This window comes from Delphinus delphis, chromosome 17 (assembly GCF_949987515.2).
Source record: "Delphinus delphis chromosome 17, mDelDel1.2, whole genome shotgun sequence".
Lineage (NCBI taxonomy): Eukaryota > Metazoa > Chordata > Mammalia > Artiodactyla > Delphinidae > Delphinus > Delphinus delphis.
The window spans coordinates 65232991-65256340 of NC_082699.1; the positions used below are offsets into that span (position 1 = coordinate 65232991).

Here is a 23350-nt window from a genome sequence, read left to right on the forward strand (position 1 = left end):
TTTTTTTTCCACACTGGATGTTATGAGTGGAACTGGAGGGTGAGGTGCAGAGGTGACCTGAGTCTTCTTATCTGGGAAGGAGAGTAGCAGGGGCCGGTACTGGTCACATCCATTGATGCAATTAACTTAGTGTTTGGCCTCTTGGCCTGAGCTGCTTCTCTTCTGCACTGAAGGTAGAAAAGGTGATTCCAGAAGGGGAATCTGGTGACACAAGTGGAAAACCACAAGGTGACCGTGGTTGTGAGCGATTTCCTGATCTCGCTCCCCTGAGCCGTGGACATGACAGTAAAGTTGCTATTTGTAGAGCTTAGAGCAGTTCAGCATGAGGGTTCAATGAGGTGACATACACAATATCCCAGTGAGAAAAGCAGTGTTAACTTTACCACCACTTCCTGCAGAAGAGGAGCCTGGAGCTCCGAGAAGTCCTGTGGCCAGCTGCAGTGACGTAGCTAGAAAGTGTCATAGATGAGACCCAAACTCCAGTTGCCGGGCTCCTCTTTCTGTGTGCCAGGCTGGCTGCCTCCCTGGCAGTGCGAGCCCTGGGCTCAATGTGGAGCAACGCCGCCTTGAACAGATGTGCGGAAGCAAGTTAAACACGCGCACTGTTTAATGCTCTCGCTGTTTGGATGTAGATATCGGAGTCGTGGTAGCTTCGCCCTGAGGAGACCAGGGTGGTATGGGGGTTGCTGTGTGTCTCTTGACTTATCTTGGGGTGGCCCTGGGAGGAGATTCAGTAGACCCTAAACTGGAGAGTTCCATCCTTTCTTTGAAGTGGGGCAGGAGGTTCCCATGCCGGAATCCTCGGCAAACTGGAGAGGGGGGCCGGTACGATGGCAACTGCTTGAAGACTTACCAGGTAAGTCTTCCTGCTTTACTGGTTGATCCCAAAATATTGGCTGGAAACCCCGACAAACTCTTGTTTGTAAAAGTGGATAATAATAGCATCCTCCTCGTGGTACGTGGTGGGGATCCTAGGAGCTTATGTATGTAACATGGTATTCTTGGCACTTGGTGAGTGTCAAAGCATGTTTAAAACCTTCAGAACTCACTCAGGGGAATATTGTAGCATGTTTTCTTGTCATCAACATTGTAATACTTTATAGCATGTTTTACATTGTATAAGCATTGTTTCCTTTTTTAACATCACCCTGTGGATTTGATAAGAAATATTGTGTCATGTGAGAATGAAACGTGTTCATCTGATTTAAGCATGCAGCCCCCAGCTAACAGGTGGCTTCAGGCAGGGCCCTGAGCTGAGTCTTGTGTCTCCAATTTACCCTGGGCTGTGCAATCTGCCAGTGGCAAGATCTTTCAGGGCTGGCGAGCTGTGCCCTCTCTACTGTGGATGTCACGGGGCTGAGGAGAAGAAATCAATTTTCATCAAGAAACCTTTTCACGCTGGGAGTCATGCTGGGAGTGCCCTTGATAACTGACTCAGAGTTTCAGGCAGACAACCTTGTGTGTTTGTGAAACAAACATCAATCCACCCAGAGAGCAGAGCTGGTTGTAAATTCTTTGGGCATTACTGGAAGGTTTCTGGCTTCCTCTGTAGGGGGTCTGAGCTGTGTCTAGAGCAGACCTCCTGAGAACTGGTTCTTCTCCCAAATTAATTAAAAATCTCTGAAGGTGGTTCCGGACATTGGTATATTTTAAACTCCTTAGGTGGGTTTAATGGACAGCAGGGTTAGGAGCTCTTGGTTTTGGAGGGGCAGGGGTGCCTGACTCTGAGAGGTGGCGCATCTCTCCCTCCTCCCGTGCCCACGACAGTAGCCTGTGGCATGCCCCATGCCTCAGTCACTGCCCTGTGGGAGGGCTCGGAATGCTGAGGCCATCCGTGATGAACTGTCAGCTTCCTAAAGGAGTGTTAAGTCTCCCTCCAGTAGCTACTGTCATTTACTGGTAGCAACTTCCTGTTTCCAGATGGAAGTTACTCAGTCTTCTCAAGTACTCTGTCGAGCCTGCTTGCCAACTTCCCAGGAACATCAGATTCTGCCTCTGTGAAATGATCATGGCAGGGAGCCCTTGGGGACCACAGTGGCAATTCAGGGTCTGGACGGGACTGGCCTTGGACTCTCTGCATGGTTACTCTCCTTTGAAAACAGGAAAGCAAAAACTATTATTGGAAATTTCCTTTAAGAAATTTCAGGAAAAAAAGGGAATGTCCCTTGTGTATTTGAGATTCCTGGGAAACTCAGAAGCGTGTTCTTATCACAGCTTTGCTTTGTCCTAGGTGCTTTGCTTACTTACCTCATTATATTCTTACAACAATCCTGTAAAGTATGTACGGTGTCATTTATCTCCATTGTACTCAGGTGGAAACTGGCTCAGAGAAGTGCTGTGACTTACCCAATCCGACCCTGTCTGGGTGGTTCCAGAACCCATTCTTTTTTTTTTTTTTTTACATCTTTATCGGAGTATAATTGCTTTACAATGGTGTGTTAGTTTCTGCTTTATAACAGAGTGAATCAGTTATACATATACATATGTCCCCATATCTCTTCCCTCTTGCATCTCCCTCCCACCCCTCCAGGCGGTCACAAAGCACCGAGCTGATCTTCCTGTGCTATGCAGCTGCTTCCCACTAGCTATCTACCTTACGTTTGGTAGTGTATATATGTCCATGCCTCTCTCGCGCTTTTTCACAGCTTACCCTTCCCCCTCCCCATATCCTCAAGTCCATTCTCTAGTAGGTCTGTGTCTTTATTCCTGTCTTACCCCTAGGTTCTTCATGATATATTTTTTTTCTTAGATTCCATATATATGTGTTAGCATACGGTATTTGTCTTTCTCTTTCTGACTTACTTCACTTTGTATGACAGACTCTAGGGCTATCCGCCTCATTACAAATAGCTCAGTTTCGTTTCTTTTTATGGCTGAGTAATATTCCATTGTATATATGTGCCACATCTTCTTTATCCATTCATCCGGTGATGGACACTTAGATTGTTTCCATCTCCTGGCTATTGTAAATAGAGCTGCAATGAACATTTTGGTACATGACTCTTTTTGAATTATGGTTTTCTCAGGGTATATGCCCAGTAGTGGGATTGCTGGGTCATATGGTAGTTCTATTTGTAGTCTTTTAAGGAACCTCCATACTGTTCTGCACAGTGGCTGTATCAATTTACATTCCCACCAACAGTGTAAGAGGGTTCCCTTTTCTCCACACCCTCTCCAGCATTTATTGTTTGTAGATTTTTTGATGATGGCCGTTCTGACTGGTGTGAGATGATATCTCATTGTAGTTTTGACTTGCATTTCTCTAATGATTAATGATGTTGAGCATTCTTTCATGTGTTTGTTGGCAATCTGTATATCTTCTCTGGAGAAATGTCTATTTAGGTCTTCTGCCCATTTTTGGATTGGGTTGTTTGTTTTTTTGTTATTGAGCTGCATGAGCTGCTTATAAATTCAGAACCCATTCTTTCCATCATTCTACTGTATTTCAGGATCTCAAAGGACCCCCGGAGTCCACTAGGCCAGTGCCCCCTGCTTTTGATGTTTGTCCTCTCTACAACATCTTTTACCAGTGGTCCTTAGGTCTCTGCTTGCACATCTCCAGGAACTGGGAACTCACTTCCACCCAGTGCAGTGCATTCCACTGTTCAGGCAGCACCAATGAGGAAGGCTCCTTAATTCCTCATCTGGATCAAGGCTGGACATGAAAAGAATAAATAAACAAATAAGGAAATAAATAAATAAGTGAATGGAGGGGACATATGTCTCCTAGTAGCTTCCTCTCATTAGTTCTAACCTTATCCCTTCAAATAATAACAAGAATAGCTAACATTTATTGAGCAACTAGTATGTTCCAGGTACTGGGCTAAATGCTTTACATTTGTTATCTCATTTACACATGAGGACCCTGGAGTTTTGAGAGGTTAAGTGACCTGTTCAAGATCGAAGAGATGGTGCTGGGATTAGCACCCAGGCAGTCTGGCTGTGGAGGCCCCGATCTTGGCCACTGCAGTCCACGCACTCTTGAGTCCTAAATATGTAAGAAAATGGAAAACTTCAGTTGTTCTGCCACTGTCCTCACATTGCTCAGGACTGCAGGATGCTCGCTGAGAGGGTCCGAGCCTTTGCTGCTCTCGCCTCCCTTCTCCATTCCGTCCCTGTTCCTCTTCTTCCCGTCTCCAAAGACCACCCCATCAGCCTGCCCGACTCAAAGCCAGAACTTTTTCTGACCTTCCATCCTTCCGCGCAGCTCCAGAAATGGATTCTCTCAGCAGGCTGGCAGAGGGTGGGGATGCTCCTGGTGTCAGTTAGAAACAACAGACTGGGCCCCTTTCCAGGGCTGAGGAGGAGGCCCCCAAACAGCTTCCTGCTCATGGCTAATAATAATAATAATAATAGCTAACATTCTGGGCATATACTACATGTCAGCTGAGCTGTGCACTTGTGGAGTGACCTTAATAAATCCCAGAGCCTCTTGACCTTAGAAATGGTCTGGAGCTCAGCTGTGGAGAGGGTGTTCATTCTGCTCAGGTGACCCTGTGGTTAGAGCCTGGGCTCTAAAATCAGACAGGCCTGGTTCCAGGGGTAGCTCTGACACTTAAGAGCTGTGTGACCTTGGAAACTTTACTTACCCTCTCTGGGCCTTGGCCCCTCATCTGTAAGATGGATAGGAGAGGGTTTCTGTGATGATTAAATTATATCATATGTTTTGAATGCCTGGCACAGCTGAGTAAAGAGAAATGGAGAAGAAAACAGCTAGTGTTATTAGTATTTGTATTATGCCTAATTTAAGTGTGGTTCTAGGTGGACCTCAGGATTTCTGTTTAGGAGGGGGTTTTGTGGTTTCTGTAAGAGTCTGGAGAGCATGTTGGGTCATCCTGATACTTGTCTTTTGATGCCCATCCTGGGTGGTTTAGGAGGATGGTCAGGTTCCAGAAGAAGAACTCAGTGTGTGTATGTGTGTGTGTGTGTGTGTGTGTGTGTGTGTGTGTGTGTGTGTGTGTGTATTTTCTCTTAACATGTCTGAGTGAGTCAAAGTTATTATCACTGTATTTTTTAATTTTTCTTTTTTTTTCAGAAAGGAGATGTTTGGGCTGAAGCTGAAGAAGAAGAAGAAGAAAGCAGAGAAGGGGTTAATCCTAGCCAACCAGGGTGCCCAAGGTGAGTCTTTTGAGGGGTGGGGAGGGACCACCACCCTGGAGCCTGCAGGTCTCCAGGGTTGACCCCCCCTTGGCTGAGAATGGGATTCATTCTCCGAGGAGTGAGGTGGGAACTGTGCTGCCTTCTGGGTCTTCAGACCCTGCCAACCCCAAGTGCAGGCCCAAAGTGACCCCCCCCGCGCCACTGGTCATCTGGTCCCTTGGCCAAACAAGGATGGGTGGACACCTGCTGGACCCCGGAAGGATTCCCCCCAAGGAGGCAGTGACAGGGTTCAAGCTCCCATTTCTGTTCTGATTTGCTCTGTGGCCCAGGATAAGTCACTCAGCAGCTCCAAGTCCCAGCTTCTCCCTTTGTTAAGTGGGCATGACGTGGGCTACTGAGCTGACCGCGCGATCATGGGAGAAGCAAGTGAGATTTTGAAAATCAGAGGGAGGGTAGCAGCTGCTCTGGGGGAGGCTTTACATATACTGTCTCATTTAACCCCTCCGTCATCCTACCAGAAGGTGTGGCTATCCCAATTTCACAAATGAGGTTACAGAGATGCAGAGAGAGTAAGTAAAGTGTGGAAAAGACCAGCTGCAGAATTGCAGGGCTCAGTGAAAAATGAAAATGCAAAGCCATTGTTAAGAACTTATTAAGAATATCTGGATGGTGACTGCAGAGCATTAGGCCAAGGGCAATGAGTTCCTTCTGATCACAGGACCCTACAGGGCTGCACAGACCCATGAAGCCAGCCTTGAGGGTGGGAGGTGCAGAGCCAGGAAGCAATGGCATTGGGATATATTGATAAATCCAGGCTCTCAGACTTTCTGCGCTTAGAATGGGCGATTCCTTCTCCAGAAGAGCAAAGCTCCAAGTTACAGTGTGACCTGTGCCAGTGGAGGCCAGGCCCCATATCAGGGAGACACTCATGTGTATTGAATCAAATATGATCAACTGATTCCAATGGACAGGTCTGGGGTGGTGTCTGGAAACTTACGTTGGGTGGTCGTGACAGCAACTGGTTCAAGGCTAGCTTTCTGGACCATTTCTAAACCAAAATGGTACAGTGAGTCTGCTTTATTTTCACCCCTCTCATCTCCTTGGAGGGGTGCGTCCTTCAGCCTTCACCGCGTACCCTGCAGGTGCCCTGCAACCTGTCCTCCACCCAGCTTCACTCCTCACCCTCAGGGAAAACCTAACCTTACGATGGGAAAATACAGAGACTCATTCATATTAAAGTGTTGATAGTAACGATCAAGTCATTCTTGGATGGGACAGGAGAGGCATTACATTTTAGGTGGAGACAAGGCTTAAAGCTTAATAGAAGTACTTGTCTATTCACTCAAGTTGAAGGTATCAGGGATTGGGTAGAAAAGACCCTGGGGTCTTTCCTGACGTCCTTGAAATTATGACCCTGCAGTAGGTCCTGGAGATACAAGGTTGAATAAGACACAGTTCCTTCCTTCAAGGACCTTATGAAAAATAATATCTATGACACATTGAATAAGCCACTGCTGCTTTTTACTTTACATACATCATTCATGACTCTGAAATGTAGTTTCCTTTGCCCCTGTTTTATAAGAGATTCAGAGAGGATAAGTGTTTGCTAAAAGTCACACAACCAATAGGTGCAGAAGCTGGCTCCTGAGGCTAGGTCAGTCTTACACCAGAGCCCAGGCTTTCCTACCCCATGGGTCAGCCTCCAGTTAGGAGCCCTTACTGACTGCGCAGCGGGGAAGGAACAAGCTGGTGGAGATTTAGGGCAGCCGACCATAGGGATTTCAGAGGAGCTGGCTCCCCAGGGCTCATTTTTTTTTTTTTTAACATCTTTATTGGAGTATAATTGCTTTACAATGGTGTGTTAGTTTCTGCTTTATAGCAAAGTGAATCAGTTATACATATACATATGTTCCCATATCTCTTCCCTCTTGTGTCTCCCTCCCTACCACCCTCCCCATCCCACCCCTACAGGCGGTCACAAAGCACCTGATCTCCCTGTGCTATGCGGCTGCTTCCCACTAGCTATCTACCTTACGTTTTGTAGTGTATATATGTCCATGCCTCTCTCTGGCTTTGTCACAGCTTACCCTTCCCCCTCCCCATATCCTCAAGTCCATTCTCTAGTAGGTCTGTGTCTTTATTCCTGTCTTACCCCTAGGTTCTTCATGACATTTTCTTCCCCTTAAATTCCATATATATGTGTTAGCATACGGTATTTGTCTTTCTCTTTCTGACTTATTTCACTCTGTATGACAGACTCTAGGTCTATCCACCTCATTACAAGTAGCTCAATTTCGTTTCTTTTTATGGCTGAGTAATATTCCATCGTATGTATGTGCCACATCTTCTTTATCCATTCATCCGATGATGGACACGTAGGTTGTTTCCACATCCTGGCTATTGTAAATACAGCTGCAATGAACATTTTGGTACATGACTCTTTTTGAATTATGGTTTTCTCAGAGTATATGCCCAGTAGTGGGATTGCTGGGTCATATGGTAGTTCTATTTGTAGTTTTTTAAGGAACCTCCGTACTGTTCTCCATAGTGGCTGTACCAATTCACATTCCCACCAGCAGTGCAAGACTGTTCCCTTTTTTCCACACCCTCTCCAGCATTTATTGTTTCTAGATTTCTTGATGATGGCCATTCTGACTGGTGTGAGATGATATCTCATTGTAGTTTTGATTTGCATTTCTCTAATGATTAATGATGTTGAGCATTCTTTCATGTGTTTGCTGGCAGTCTGTATGTCTTCTTTGGAGAAATGTCTATTTAGATCTTCTGCCCATTTTTGGATTGGGTTGTTTGTTTTTTTGTTATTGAGCTGCATGAGCTGATTGTAAATTTTGGAGATTAATCCTTTGTCAGTTGCTTCATTTGCAAATGTTTTCTCCCATTCTGAGGGTTGTCTTTTGGTCTTGTTTATGGTTTCCTTTGCTGTGCAAAAGCTTTGAAGTTTCATTAGGTCCCATTTGTTTATTTTTGTTTTTATTTCCATTTCTCTGGGAGGTGGGTCAAAAAGGATCTTGCTGTGGTTTATGTCATAGAGTGTTCTATGTTTTCCTCTAAGAGTTTGATAGTTTCTGGCCTTACCTTTAGGTCTTTAATCCATTTTGAGCTTATTTTTGTGTATGGTGTTAGGGAGTGATCTAATCTCATACTTTTACGTGTACCTGTCCAGTTTTCCCAGCACCACTTATTGAAGAGGCTGTCCTTTCTCCACTGTACATTCCTGCCTCCTTTATCAAAGATAAGGTGACCATATGTGCGTGGGTTTATCTCTGGGCTTTCTATCTGTTTCAATGATCTATATATCTGTTTTGTGTCAGTACCATACTGTCTTGATTACTGTAGCTTTGTAGTATAGTCTGAAGTCAGGGAGCCTGATTCCTCCAGCTCTGTTTTTCTTTCTCAAGATTGCTTTGGCTATTCGGGGTCTTTTGTGTTTCCATACAAATTGTGAAATGTTTTGTTCTAGTTCTGTGAAAAATGCCAGTGGTAGTTTGATAGGGAGTGCATTGAATCTGTAGATTGCTTTGGGTAGTAGAGTCATTTTCACAATGTTGAATTAGAGTCTTCAGCCCACAGAGCAAACAGGGCGGAGAGGAGTCAGTGCCCTCCTAAAAGTAAATAGCATCTATCCTACTGGCCAGGGGCTGACCCTGTGGTAGACAGCGAAAACAAAGTCTACAGAACTTAGTGCAAATTGGTCTTTCCTTCTTGGCCTGACTGGGGAAGTTAGGACTTTTCTGGGTGAAATGTTTAGAGATTCTCAAAGACTGTGGCTCTTACATCTTTGTATTTTGAGACATAATGGCTATGCCTTAATTTCCTAAAATTCCAATGATCCTGACGCATCCATTAATTAGCTGCCCAAAGAGTAGTTGTTGGGTACCTCCCATGATCATCCTTCGTTCATTTATTTAGCAAATATTAATAGAATGTCTGCTGAGCGTAGGGTCCTGTGCTCGGTTCTGGGTATGTAGTGGTGATGTTGGATAGTTTAGAGGGAAGACAGCCCTGTGGAGGATTCTTCCGTTTGCCCCTCCAGATCTATCTTCCACGCTTGTCCACCTCTTCTCTGTCCCAGGAGGCTGACCTCTATGGATGCCCAACCCAGGTCCCTTCCCCAAGGGGGTACCCCAGCAGGAGGTCTGGGGGAGGAAGGAGTGTGAGGTCAGGACCCAGTGGTTGGATGTGTCCCTCAGCTGGAGGATGGGTGCCCCTCCACCTAGGAAAGCCGACTAGACCTGACTTCCTCTCCTTCCACGTTCTGGTAACTGTTCTCTCTCCTCATTTTGGGGGCCTCCACGTGGTATCAGCTTGGCTGCCATAGCCACAGATAGCTGTACGACCCTTTGTGGTTTTCCTAGACCCACACCTTTGTAAAAAGTCCTCAAGTCATCCTGCTGTGGACGGGCCATCTGTTATCCATGGGGACACTGATGCGGTAACTGCATTACAAGTGGAGAAAAGTGCTGTAAAGAAAATAGACAATGTGCTTACATGGAGACTATTGGGGGATCTCTTTTAGTGTAGTCTGAGAGGGGCTCCCTGAGCAGGGGGGTCATATTTAACTTACAGCATCGAGGGTGAGCCCCCGAGGGGTGGGCAGGGAGAGCAGCTCAGGCGGAGGGCTGCCTGTGAAGAAAGACTCCAAGCAGGACAGAGCTTGTTAGAAGGGATGGAAGTCAGCCTGTGTGACCAGAAAGCACTGAGGGTGGGGCCGGGGGGCAGGTAGACCAGGAGGAGGAGATGGCAGTCAGGTAGGACAGGGAATTAGAGTTGCGTGTGCAGTTCGGATTTGTTCTAAGTGCGATGGAAAGCCATGGAGGGGTTTTCAAAAGAGAAACATGATTTTTTATTTTTTTAAAGAAGGTTGCAGTGGAGCTCCTTGGTGAGTAGATTGGAGAGAACAGAATGAGTGAATCGATCAGTGAATGAGTTAGCTATGGATGACACTTTAGCTGACTGCCTTCCTGCCTGCAGGCCTGTCTCACCCTCCAGCACGTAAACCCCTAGAGGGAGGGGTCCACGTTTTGTTAATTCCTCCATCCTGAACGTCTAACCTAGCCCGGTTTCTGGCATGTATAACGTACCTAAGAATGTTCACTGTAAACCTGATTCTCTAACAGTTGCTCCTCATTCTTTTATTTTTTAAAATTTATTTATTTATTTTATTTTTGGCTAAGTTGGGTCTTCGTTTCTGTGCGAGGGCTTTCTCTAGTTGTGGCGAGCGGGGGCCACTCTTCATCGCGGTGCGCAGGCCTCTCGCTGTTGTGGCCTCTCCCGTTGCGGAGCACAGGCTCCGCGGCCATGGCTCAAGGGCCCAGCCGCTCCACGGCATGTGGGATCTTCCCAGACCGGGGCACGAACCCATGTCCCCTACATCAGCTGGCGGACTCTCAACCACTGTGCCACCAGGGAAACCCCGAAAGCATATCTTTAAATTCATAATCCATAATTCCACAATACCAGGCATACAAATCTACTCCCTCTCTTTTTTGGAAACAGAAGATACATAGTATGTGTCTGGCTTTTCTGCCAATGAGATGTTAAGGTCCATGCGGTCAAGGACTGTCTTTGACCAGTCCTTGTACACCTTACGGTGACTGGCGTAGCCTGGACACAGGGTTGAGGCTCATATTGCCACGGTGTGTCATATTTAATAGATCTGTCCCTTTTGTTTGCTTTTCTAGATGGTCAAGGTGAAGCAGAAGCACCACAGGAGGGGCTTTCTCACCAGGAAGGCCTGGGAGGAGATCTGATTTCTGACAATGCTTCCACCTCTCCTGTCCCCTCAGCTCCTCCAAAGAGAAGGTACAGTATTGATACAGGCAATCAGCACGCATTTGCTAGCACCTCCCCTCTGCCAGGTGCTCCTGCAGGCTCTGGGAGAACAGAGAATAACACCTAGGCACTGTCTACAGGAGCTGAAGGTCTGAGGCAGGAAGACTGAGTGTTTTGTCTCCTCTACTTTCTCTGTGGCAGTGCTGGCCAGGGTCCCGGCTCTACCAACGTCTAGCCTTAAATTTCCTGAGTTAAGGTACTCATGTCCCTCATTGTTCAGGAATGACAGCAGCAACAGGAGACAGAATCAGGTGCTGTCCCTCACCTGCTCTTTAATTCATCAAGATGCTAGATGTCTTGGCTTTGTGTTTGTCCCAAATGAGAAAGTGGTTCTTATACTACCCAACAAAAAGTCAGAACAAACTGGCCTTCTGCATGCAATTTGTTGTATCAGTTAGCTATAGGTGTGTAACCAATAACCCCTAAGCTCAGTGGCTTAATATGAGCATTTATCATGCATTAGTTTGGATAGTTTTACTGGTTCCAGGTAGTCACAGGTATATGACTGATGTGTCTGTTGTCATTTGGCAGTTCTGCTGATTTTAGTTTGACTGTTGGTTGGTGGTGGGCTGGTCCAGTATTGCTTTACCTGGGACCACTGGCCTCTCCTCCATACGGTATTGGATCCTCCAGCAGGCTATTCCAAGCTTATTCCAATGGTGGTGATGGCAGGGTTCCAGGAGAGAAAGTGGAAGTACACAAGATCTCTTGAGCCCAGGCTTGGAATTGGCAAAAGTCATTTCTGCTGCATTCTGTTGACCAATGCAAGTCACAAGTCTAGCCCATGTCACAGCAAGAGGAGGCTACAAGTTACAGGGTAAAAATCCTGGATACAAGGAAGCCAATAATTGGGGCTATCAATGCTTTTAGTCTACCATATTTGTTTATGTCAATTTCTTGCTAATGATAATTCCTCATGCCATCCCTTCCTTTTCCGCTCAGAGTTGTTATTATCAGTAGGGCAAATTAGTGCTTCCTTGTGTGGCACATCCTGAGTTGGTGTTACTGGGCTGTGACAGGATGGTACACAGTGTATGTGTGTATGGGGAGGGGGGCAGGGGGCGGGAGACAGATGGAAATCAGGAAAGGTGATAGCTCAGAGCTTGACCCTTAAAAGAAGATGTGAAGTTTGTACGTTCATACTCACTGCAATGTCTCCTTCCCCCTACACGGCACCATGACAGCTGCCACCCCCGCAAACCCCAGAATCAGGACTTCAGTTATTTTTTAATATCCTTTAATGGATCCTTTGCCATTTATTTCACTAAGATAATAGCATAGAATTAGTGGAGGAAGGCAGGAGAAAGAGAAGAAAGAAGTACGAGCCTTTTGCTTTCTCCTGGCCAGTGCATCCTCCATCAGTTAAAATTCTACCCACCTACCAATGTTCAATTCAAATCTGACCTCTGTAGTGATGTCTTTGTTGCTTACTTAGGCTCTCACAAATTTCTCTCTTCTCTGAAGTTATATCACATTTTTTTCTACGACATGTCTTACACTTAATAGTTCTCCCTTTATCTGCTTCGGTCCTCTCTCCCTTGGATAGCTTGCTAGCTCTGCAAGGACCAAGATGATGGCTTGTTCATGTTTGTTTTTCCTCTGAGACTAGCACAGAGCTTTCACACGGTAAGTGGTCAGTACAGGTTTGCCGTTTTATTGATGAACAGATACCCTTTGATATCTACCCTTTCCTACGTGCAATATTTCTTTTAATCCTAAAAGCAACCCTATGCAGTAGAAATTATTATTTCTGTTTTTAGATGAAGAAATTAAGGCTAATATCACAAAATTGGGGAAAACAGTATTCTAATTCACATCGGCCTGACTCCAAAGCCTTCAGACTTTTACTAGTTTACTCTGTTCTCTACTGGACTCAATTACAATCAGCAGAAATGGAAGGAAGTCAAATGCAGCAGTGTTGCTAGAAGGCAAGAGAATAAAATTCAATAGGAACTCGAGCTCAGTTTATATACCACCCATTGCTGCTTCTGTGGCAACAGGGATTCTTCACCTCTTTATGTTATTATCCAATTTCTAGATGCCCAGGTGTTGCACATCTGTTTTCAATTACTCATGACAGTCCTGATAAATGAAATCCCCTGGAATGTGAAATCTCGCTGAGATGACATCTTGGTCATTCTTTGCAATTTTCTTTTTTACCAATTTTTTTTTTTTTTTCGAAAGCAATCACGAAACTCAGAATTGCTGTATTTACCAGAAATGGCAAATTGGTCCTCTGGATAGGATCAGACAGCAGATTAGGGAGATCCTTATTTAGACCCAGCTCTGCCAGTGATTTGCTGAGGCATCTCAGTTTCTCATTCTGTAAAATAAAAAATAAATGATACTGATAATCATACTCACAATAAGAATTGACATTTAGTCTTGCCAGGAACTGGGTTAAACCTTTATATGCCTTACATCTTTTAATTGTAGCAATCACTCCTTGTGGTAAGGGCTATTATTAGTGCCATTTTTTAGGATGGGAAAACTGAGTCATAGAGAGGTTAAGTCATGGTCCATCTATACTTATCTCCTCCAGAGGTGGAGAGAGAATATGTGATATAAATAAAAGCATGTGGAAATACCTGGGAAAATATTTTCATGGCTTATGGATCTAAGGTAGGTTCTTACTTAATGAAACAAATATGTTAAACTTTCTTTCAATAGATCAAAACTGTTGACTAAGATCCACGATGGGGAGGTCAGATCCCAAAATTACCAAGTAAGTGATGAGCTCTTCCTACCAAGCCTCCCCCAGCTCTTCTTGTGTGAATGAACAGCCAGACCCAGAGTGTGTACACGCTGCTTTGTGTTGTAGATTGCCATAAACATCACTGAGGCCCGCCAGCTGGTGGGTGAGAACATCGACCCAGTTGTGATCATTGAAATTGGGGATGAGAAGAAGCAAAGCACAGTGAAGGAAGGAACCAACAACCCATTTTACAATGAAGTAAGTCACGGAGGTCACCAGCTTCCTCTCCACCAACACACTCTTCACCACCACTCTGCAGCATTCTTCAAATAGAAAAGCCATCGCGGAGCCTCCTTACAAAATTTTACAGACAATGGAAAGGAGAGGCAAGGAATTCCTCCTGATATTAAATTCATTGCTGTGTTTTCAATGGACCCATTTTCTTATTTCTTTAAAAAAAATATTTACTGGAGTATAACTGACTTACAATATCATATTAGTTTTAGGTGTACAACATAGTAATGCAATTTTTAATACATTATGAAATGATCACCGCAGTAAGTCTGATTACCATCTGTCACCATACAAAGTTATTACAATATTATTATTATTTTTTTTTTTTTTTGCGGTACGCGGGCCTCTCACTCTTGTGGCCCCTCCCGTTGCGGAGCACAGGCTCCGGACACGCAGGCTCTGGTGGCAATGGCTGACGGGCACAGCCGCTCCGCGGCACGTGGGATCCTCCCGGATCGGCGCACGAACTCGTGTCCCCTGCATGAGCAGGCGGACTCTCAACCACTGCGCCACTAGGGAAGCCCTGTTACAATATTATTGACTATATTTTCTGCGCTGTACTTTACATCCCTGTGACTTATTTGCTTTATAACTGGTAGTTTATACCTCTTAGTCCCCTTCACCTATTTCACACATCCCCCCAACACCCCTCCCCTCTGGCAAACACCAATTTGTTCTTTGTATTTGTGAGTCTATTTCTGTTTTGTAGTTGTTCCTTTGTTTTGTTTTTTAGATTCCACATATAAGTGAAATCATATGGTATTTCTCTTTCTCTGACTTATTTCACTTAGCATACTACCCGCCAGGTCCACCCATGCTGTCGCAGATGGCAAGATTTCAGTATTTTCTATGATTGAGGAATATTCTATTGTGTATATATACCCCATCTTCTTTATCCATTCATCTGTTGATGGACACTTAGGTTGCTTCCATATCTTGGCTATTGTAAATAATGCTGCAATGAACATAGGGATGCATATACGTTTTCAAATTAGTGTATTTGGTTTATTCAGATAAATACTCAGAAGTAGAATTGCTGGATCCTATGGTAGTTCTGTTTTTAATTTTTTAAGGAACCTACATACTGTTTTCCATAGTGCTTGTACCAATTTCTTATAAACTCCTCTTCATCTGTCATAAGCTCCGAGTTTATATCCAATAAATGTGCTGGTTAGGGAGAAGATATACATTCTTTTGCATAGCAGAAACATTGAAAATTTAATTATTAATTTTGAAATAGGCCTGCTGTGTTAGAAAGTACAACAGTGGTATTTTTCTAAGCAGTGCAAAAATTGTAAAGGAAAGCATCAAGGAGAGACACAAAGCTTCTAAATTTATACACACTAAATTCTTGTTTTTAAATAAAAAGATTAAACAGTTTTTAAAAATGGTCAGAGATACAGAGTTTAAAATGATATATGTGAAAATATATATGATATATGTGTTTCCCCCTGATCTTTGATCTCTATCTAATCCCTTAGTGCCCCTCCCTGGAGACAGCCATTCTCCCCAGGCATTTGTGTATCCTTTGCAGAGATATTCCAGGCCTGCATAAGCATACAAACAGATACTGTAGCCAAATGGTAGCATTCTATACACACTGTCCTGGACCTAGGTCTTTTCACAAAACAATGTATCTTGGAGATTAGTCTGTATCTAGACATATAGTTCAGGGCTTCCCTGGTGGTGCAGTGGTTGAGAATCCTCCTGCCATTGCAGGGGACACGGGTTCGAGCCCTGGTCCGGGAAGATCCCACATGCCGCGGAGCAACTAAGCCCGTGTGCCACAACTACTAAGCCTGTGCTTTAGAGACCACGAGCCACAACTGCTGAAGCCCACATGCCTAGAGCCTGTGTTCTACAATAAGAGAAGCCACCACAATGAAAAGCCCATGCACCGCAACGAAGAGTAGCCCCCACTCGCTACAACTAGAGAAAGCCCCCGTGCAGCAACAAAGACCCAACACAGCCAAAAAAAAAAAAAGTAAATAAATAAATTTTTATATATATATATATATATATATATATAAAAGACATATAGTTCAATCTCATTTTCCCTTCTTTGCTGTAGAGTTTTCCATTGCATTGATATATTATAATTTACTAAACCAATCTCTCATTGATGGATATTAAAATTTTTTTCAGCCTTTGGATACTACTTATAATATTTAAATGGCATAACTAGGGTGAAGAGTATATGCATTTAAAATTTGATATGACCACATTGCCCTCCAAAAAGGTAACAATTTGTACTCCAACTAACAGTGTGCAAGAGTACTTGTTCCCCCCTAGGCACTTCAACACCATGAATTGTCAAAAAATGCAGTAAACTCTTATTAATTAATTTTTTAATGAGAGTGGTAATTGAAAAGGCAGGCAGAGAGAGTATGCATAGTAATATATATAGAAAACTCCCAAATCACATTTGAGCTGTTAACTCCTTTCCTCTTTATCATTCTTGCCTCTGAGACTTTTACGATGTGTTTAAGTGACAGTTTTCTCCTTTCTGTTCTACGCCTCAGCTCCATAACATCTTTGGCCTGAATGCGATATGAAATAACGTGCATGAAAATGCTTTAAAACTGCAAAGCTCTACAGATCTGTTGACGATTTTATTAATGTTTGCTTTGTGCATACAAGTCCTGGATCTAAATGACATTCAATTAGGCTAAGTGTAATCATTGGGAAATCAAGTAAAAAACAAAGAAGTGGAATTAAAAATCTTTGTTACAGATTTGGACTCTAATTTTTCAAGCCCAAAGGTCATCAGATGTTGAAGGAACCAGTTAGTAGAGGCTGGGGAATATTTCCCAGCTAGAAAAATGTGTGTGGGTTCAGAGGTCCAGGGAACATATATGAGGCAGCTAAATCTGAAATACTGTATGTGAAACTCAGTGGAAGGCAGTAAACATTAGAACTAATTTATTGATCCAAAGGAACCCCCAGCATCTCATACACTAGAGAATGAAGAACTTCATGCAAGTGTTTTGGACATAAAAGAAATTCTGAACACCGAAGCTCTTAAAAAGTTTGAACATGTATATGAAAAACTTCCTGAAATGTTATACATAGTTTCCTGTTTTCTTAAACAGGAGACACTGAACATAACGTAACTTTTCATTGATATTGAAGGACGGCCATTTTGAACGTCTCTTATTATGGTATATGATGACAGCTTTCACGTTTTGGTTTTTCTGTGTTGCCTTTAACAGCAGGCTGTTAGTGGTCACTTCTCCCTTTCCTACTGCTGTCATTTTTTTCTCTGATGTCCTTGTGTCATTCCTCCATCTTGCAGCTCAAACACAAAACAATCCATGAAACAACTTCCTACCGGCCTCCCCCAACCCCATCAGTCCTCAAAACACACAACCCACAGCAAAGCACTACGCCAGTTTTCTACATGAGGAGCCTCCTACCTCACATTTGGGAGGCACTCAATAAAGTTCCAATGGTGAAACGTCTAGCACCTGAATTCCTTTTATAGTAACTTCAGGAGAACTCAGCTTTGGTCCCCAGCCCAGCGATAACTGGCTATATGACTCCAGGCATGTCTTTTAAATTCTCTCATCTTCAGTCTTTTTAACTGTAGAATACGGAGAGCAGTCTATATATTTTCTTCAACTCTAGAATTCAATTGCTTTCCTCAAATTAGAAATATCCCTTACCCATAATTTCTTTTCATTCTTTCCCTGGTCAGTCTTGGGAATTTCACAGGGATGTTTGAAGCTGAAAAATCCTGAGAAAATCAAACTTTAATCAAGTTCACTCCAAATTAAAACCACACTGTGATAGACTTTCACTCATCATTATATATAGGCAACAACTAAATAGATAGATAGGTAGATAGGTAGATAGATAAATGTAAAAGAATTGAAAATTCAAGGGTTGGCAAGGGAATGGCTATTTTCCTATGCTGCCAGTGGGAATGTAAAATGGCTTAGCTCCTTTGGAAAAAAATTTTATGCTAGCTACTAAAAATTTACAGGCATACAAGCCATGACCCAACAATTCCAATTCTCATGTCCATTTTAGAGGAAAACTTACAAATATGTTATGTAAAGATGTAATTGGTGATAGTCTTTCTTTTTCTATTTGAAAACAATTGAAAACAAATTAAATGACTTTCAGTAGGGGAGGGCCAATCAATTGATGATACAGTTATGTCATTGAGAACCTTGCAGCCATTTGTTAGAAAAATGCAGATCTAAATCTATTCCAAGAACAGAATTCTTACACGCAAGCCAGGAATTTATGGTCAGAATGAACTTTGTGTTTTCCAGTACTTTGTCTTCGACTTCGTTGGGCCCCAATTGCATCTTTTTGACAAGATCATCAAAATCTCAGTAAGTATATCATTGCTGGTGGGGGTGAGGGGAGGTGGAAGAGATTCTAGGCTTTGGGAACTCTCTAGGACAGCTCAGTCTGTTTAGGGATGAATAGATTCAGGAGTGTGAATGTGGGTTGTTGAGTTTGAAACTAACAGAATAGAACTTGAAATAATCAGTGCAGAGGCATCTGTGAAGGAAAACAGACTCAAGAAAGGTTCTATACTTACTGGAAGCAAGTTGTAAGCTACCATCAAGCCATTGTGTAGCTGACTAATGTGGGAATGTGAAATATATACGTGAAGTGTAAATGACATCTTAATAGATTGTCATTTTGAGTTGATTTCTTTCTTTTTATCAAGCAAATGTTAGTATTTCTCTCTTGGGGTGATAGCCACACCAATAATAATTAGTCACACCCCCCATTCCCCTCCTATTTGCTAATAAATAGAGAAATAGGAACAAGAAGCAGGAAGCAACCCAATATATCAATAATGCTGAGTCGGAAAATGTGATTTGGAGCAAGTGGTTGCCATTTGAAGTCTTAATAGTTGCCTCGGAGTGTAAACATCAGGACCTGCCCACGGGGAGTTGGGTCGGCTACGAAGAGCCTTCCTCAGCCCTGCCGGGCGATTTCCTGTCTCCACAGATCAAGTCTGAGGAGTAGAGATGGAGAGAGCTTCCTGATCCACACAGGTGCCTTGCTAGGTTGGCCCACCATGTAGAGAGCAGGAATGAGAAGGAAAGTGCCCGTGTTGAAGCTGTATTAGTCCAAATGAGGGTAGGGCAGGCCAACCGGGATCACTGCCAACTTCACATCACACCACTCAGTAAAGGAACAGAGAGCTGCGGATGGCTCATTGCATCCATCTCCCCAGCCTGAGAAATCTCTGCTTCTCCCATGAAGAGCACAGTGGGGGTGTGTATGCCTTAGAGTGGTGGGGATGGGCAGGGGGCTTGAAGGGTAGGTGCTCTCTTCCCAATAAATTCTGAAAGAACAGAATTCCTACTTTATGTGACAACGTAAGACGTGTGGAGAATGAGGAAACGTTTTGAACAGTGACACCAACCCTGATCAGAGTTATGAAGATGGCAAAACTTGTCTTGAAGACTTCCTTGCCTGTCATTATCACCCACTCAATCTCTATTATATAAATTATACTATATTATATTACATTACATTATATGTATGCATATTATATATAAGTCGTACATTGAGGCTTAGGTAATAGTGGAATCATGATATTCTCTTTCCCGGGGGGTACTTGAAGAATGTGACTCTTGAGGAATAAAAAGTCACTAGGAGCCAAACACTCTTCACACGTGAATTTCAGGCGTGATGACAGGTGGTGAGAAGATATTTCAGGACCTGGGACATTGCCCAGGATGTCTCATTGCATCACTCAGGCAACCACCTGTTTGTGGGATTGGCTTTATAACAGGCTCCTAGGGGACTGTCTAGAGTGCAGATGAATAGTTAATAGCTAGGTTTTTTAAAAAATTAATTAATTTTTGGCTGCGTTGGGTCTTTGTTGCTGCATGTGGGCTTTCTCTAGTTGCAGCGAGCGGGGGCTACTCTTAGTTGCGGTGCACAGGCTTCTCATTGCGGTGGCTTCTCTTGCTGCGGAGCACAGGCTCTAGGTGCGTGTGCTTCAGTAGTTGTGGCACGTGGGCTCAGTAGTTGTGGCTCGCAGGCTCTGGAGCGCAGGCTCAGTAGCTGTGGAGTATGGGATTAGTTGCTCCGTGGCATGTGGGATCTTCCTGGACCAGGGATGGAATCCACGTCCCCTGCATTGGCAGGAGGATTCTTAACCACTGCGCCACCAGGGAAGTCCAATAGCTAGGTTTTATATGGCATCATAGACAAGGGTCATGACTCTCTGCGGGGCAAGTGGATTTTTAGCAGAGGATCAAAGCTGGTATTGCCTATCTCTGTTCTTCTCACTTGAAAGAAAAGAATACTTTGGTCTCCCTAAAAGACACTTGGGGATAGAGACTGAAGATTTTAAAGGGAAAACTACCCTTGAAAAGGGAGTGTTTAATATAAGTTTTCTGTTAGTCCATGATCCAAAAGTTAGCATGTCCAGAAAAAATTCCATGTGGGAGAAGGGGGCCAGTGCTGTAAGCAAATGCTGTTGGGACAGCCAGGCTGTAGCAGACCCTGGTGGTGCCAAAGACCGTCTTCCCTTGACAGTGGCCCCAGGCATGCAGGGTGCCCTTCTCTCTGTGTGTGAGATGCCCTTGTTCTTGTAACCTAATGCTTGACCACACCAGCATTGCCTGGTGCTCACACTGGGTGGATGATGTGAGGAGGCCTCCTGTTATTTAGAGATCCATCTGGGGCTCCGGCTCATTATGCCCATAGGGACCAAGATGCCTTTGATCTGAGAAGACAGCTTAAGTTAGGCTCATGTTCTTTTTTTTTTTTTTTTTTTTTTTGCGGTACGTGGGCCTCTCACTGTTGTGGCCTCTCCCGTTGCGGAGCACAGGCTCCGGATGCGCAGGCTCAGCGGCCATGGCTCACGGGCCCAGCCGCTCCGCGGCACGTGGGATCTTCCCGGACCGGGGCATGAACCCGTGTCCCCTGTATCGGCAGGCAGACCCCCAACCACTGCGCCACCAGGGAAGCCCTAGGCTCGTGTTCCTGCTCAGGGCTTTGAGAAGCTGCAGTAGCAGCTCTAAGCATGAGGGGTTTGAGGTGAGTTTTGTGCCTGTGGATTTAAATAGCTCCTCAACTGAAGCCAAACTGTCCTTACTTCCCCTTTGTTCTCTAACACCCTTGCAAACTTTGGACAAGGGAGGAAGAGTGGGAAGGGAGCTGGGAAGGGCTCTCATTTTCTTCATTTTTTGAAATCAGTTGAATGTATTGTTTCTTACTGCCTCTTTCAAAAGGATCTGTTCAGAAGCTACAAAAGTCTCTCACTCATCCATCATTCAAGTAGTCAATCACTCATTAACTCACTGAATGTTTATTGAGTGTTTATTACGAACAAGGCCATGTGGTGGGTAGAAGAAGGTAGGAAACTGTACTTGAATCAAGGAACTCATAGAATTTTACAGTTAGAAGGAAGCCTCAGAGACCATCTAGTCCAACTTCCAGCTGGCGTAGGAATCCCTCTTCACCACCTCCATGACACATGACATGGGGTTCTTGGGCACTACTTGATTATATCCAGAGATGGGGAGGTCACTACTCCTAGAGTAGCCCATTCCATTGCTGGGAAGTTCTGTTATAAAAATTGCCTTTATAGTGAGCTGAAATCTCTCTTCCTGTAGCTTGGGAACCACACTGGGATCCTCCTCCCTCTTCTAGATGGCAGTATTTTCAAGTGTTGAAGACACTTGAGTTACCATTGCTCTTCTTCCACACTCTCAGTTTTCTCTTTTCTGGGTTAAAAGTTAAACTACTGGGGGCTTCCCTGGTGGCGCAGTGGTTGAGAGTCCGCCCGCCGATGTTAAAGTACTAAAGTTAAAGTACTCCTGATTCTTCAGCAATTTTTCATGCAGTGTGACTTCTGGACTCAGGCCCAGCTCTGCCAGCTTCCTTTAGAACTTCCTAATCTTAATAGCATTAACATAAAAATGTGCTGCTGTAACCAGCCAGGCACTGTGCTGACTTCTAATCAGACAAAATATTGAGGATGACAGCCTTGTTCTGACTATTGTACATGTCCCAAACTTCTCAAGGCAATAAGGATGAGTTCTCTGAGAAAGTGGTGAGCAAAGTGTTGTGGGATTTTAGGAAAAAAAGGGAATACTTTCATCTGCGGAGGATCAGGGAGGGCTGCTTGGAGGAGGCAGCATTTGCTCTAGGCATTTAAAGATGGATAGCATTTCAAGAGGCAGAAATGGGTTTGAAGAGTGGGCTGCCCTAGAGTTCATTTTGGCTACAAACAAGCAGACAAAGAAGCAAAAAAAACACGTTTTAGGCAGTGAGGTTTGATAGGTGTCCTTCAGTAGAAAATTAGCTAAAATCCTGCTAGGAGATGAGGTACAGCTGCAATACTTTGGATGCCCTGTACAGCCAGCCCTGAGGTTTGATAACCAAATGTCACTGTGCTCCAGATAAGTATGAAGGCCAGACAAGGTTCAAGGCCTAGAATCCTCTTTGAATGGGTTTGTCATGAACCCATTTCACAGATTTATCCTCAAAGAGAAATCTAGTGTTGTCGGACTCACCGCTCCATCTCTCCCCAGGTCTTTCACCACAAGCTGATAGGAGGCGTACTGATTGGCTCCTTCAAAGTGGACCTGGGGACCGTGTACAACCAACCTGGTGAGAAAGCATTGCCTCCCAGTCTCTCTCTGTTACTTTCTCTTACTGTGACACCTGAAGGTCAGTTAGTTTATGCATTCTTCCATGTATCCATTTATTCAATAACACTGAGCACCAGTTTTACAAAGTGGAGCAAGACATGTGGCTCTTTTACTCTAAGTTCACAGTCTAATGATGCAAATATCTTATATGTTCATACGTCCGAGAAGTTAAAAAATTTTTTTTCACAAATTCTGTCCAATTTACTGCTGCGAGACACAAGAAGGAAAGTTGGAAGGGTGTAGAAGTTAAGAATATGGACTCTGGGGCCAGATTGCCTGGCTTCAAATTCCACTCTGCTCTTTCCTAGCTGTGCAACCTTGGGTTAATAACTTGACTTCTCTGTGCTGCCATTTCCTTATCTGTAAAAATGGGGATAAAATAGCACCTCCTTATAGGGTTGTTGGAGGATTAAGTGAATATATACGTAAGTGAATATATGCATAAGAATGTATACATAAGCACTTTATAGGATCTAAGCACAGAATAATGACTGTGACATGCCATACGTGGGTTTGCTGTAATTATTATTATTATCCCTGATTTGTCAGAGGAGCTAGGTAGTTTGTCCAAGGTCAAGAGCTAATAAGTAACAGAACCAACAACACACATAGATCTTCTCATGAAAGGCCCCTTCTCTTCAACAGTGATTCCAACTCACATGACCCCAGGGGGGCCAGGCAGTGAGCATCGGTGAGTGCAGTGGGCTGGGTTTAATGCAGTCAGGGGTGACACAGGCTATGGGAAATGGGGGGCGGGGCTCACAAC

The 23350-nt window shown here is 44.0% G+C and overlaps 1 protein-coding gene across 1 annotated transcript in view; it reads left to right on the forward strand.

Moving 5' to 3' along the window:
• The first annotated feature begins 4930 nt into the window (after positions 1-4930).
• Positions 4931-23350, forward strand: part of FER1L6 (fer-1 like family member 6) — a 126477-nt gene continuing 108057 nt past the window's right edge. Inside the window, exons 1-6 of the mRNA XM_059995163.1 lie at positions 4931-5118; positions 10803-10923; positions 13624-13678; positions 13775-13906; positions 18223-18285; positions 22465-22543. Of these exons, the coding sequence (XP_059851146.1) occupies positions 5043-5118; positions 10803-10923; positions 13624-13678; positions 13775-13906; positions 18223-18285; positions 22465-22543 (526 nt within the window). The 5' untranslated portion in view covers positions 4931-5042. The remainder of the gene's footprint in view (positions 5119-10802; positions 10924-13623; positions 13679-13774; positions 13907-18222; positions 18286-22464; positions 22544-23350) is intronic.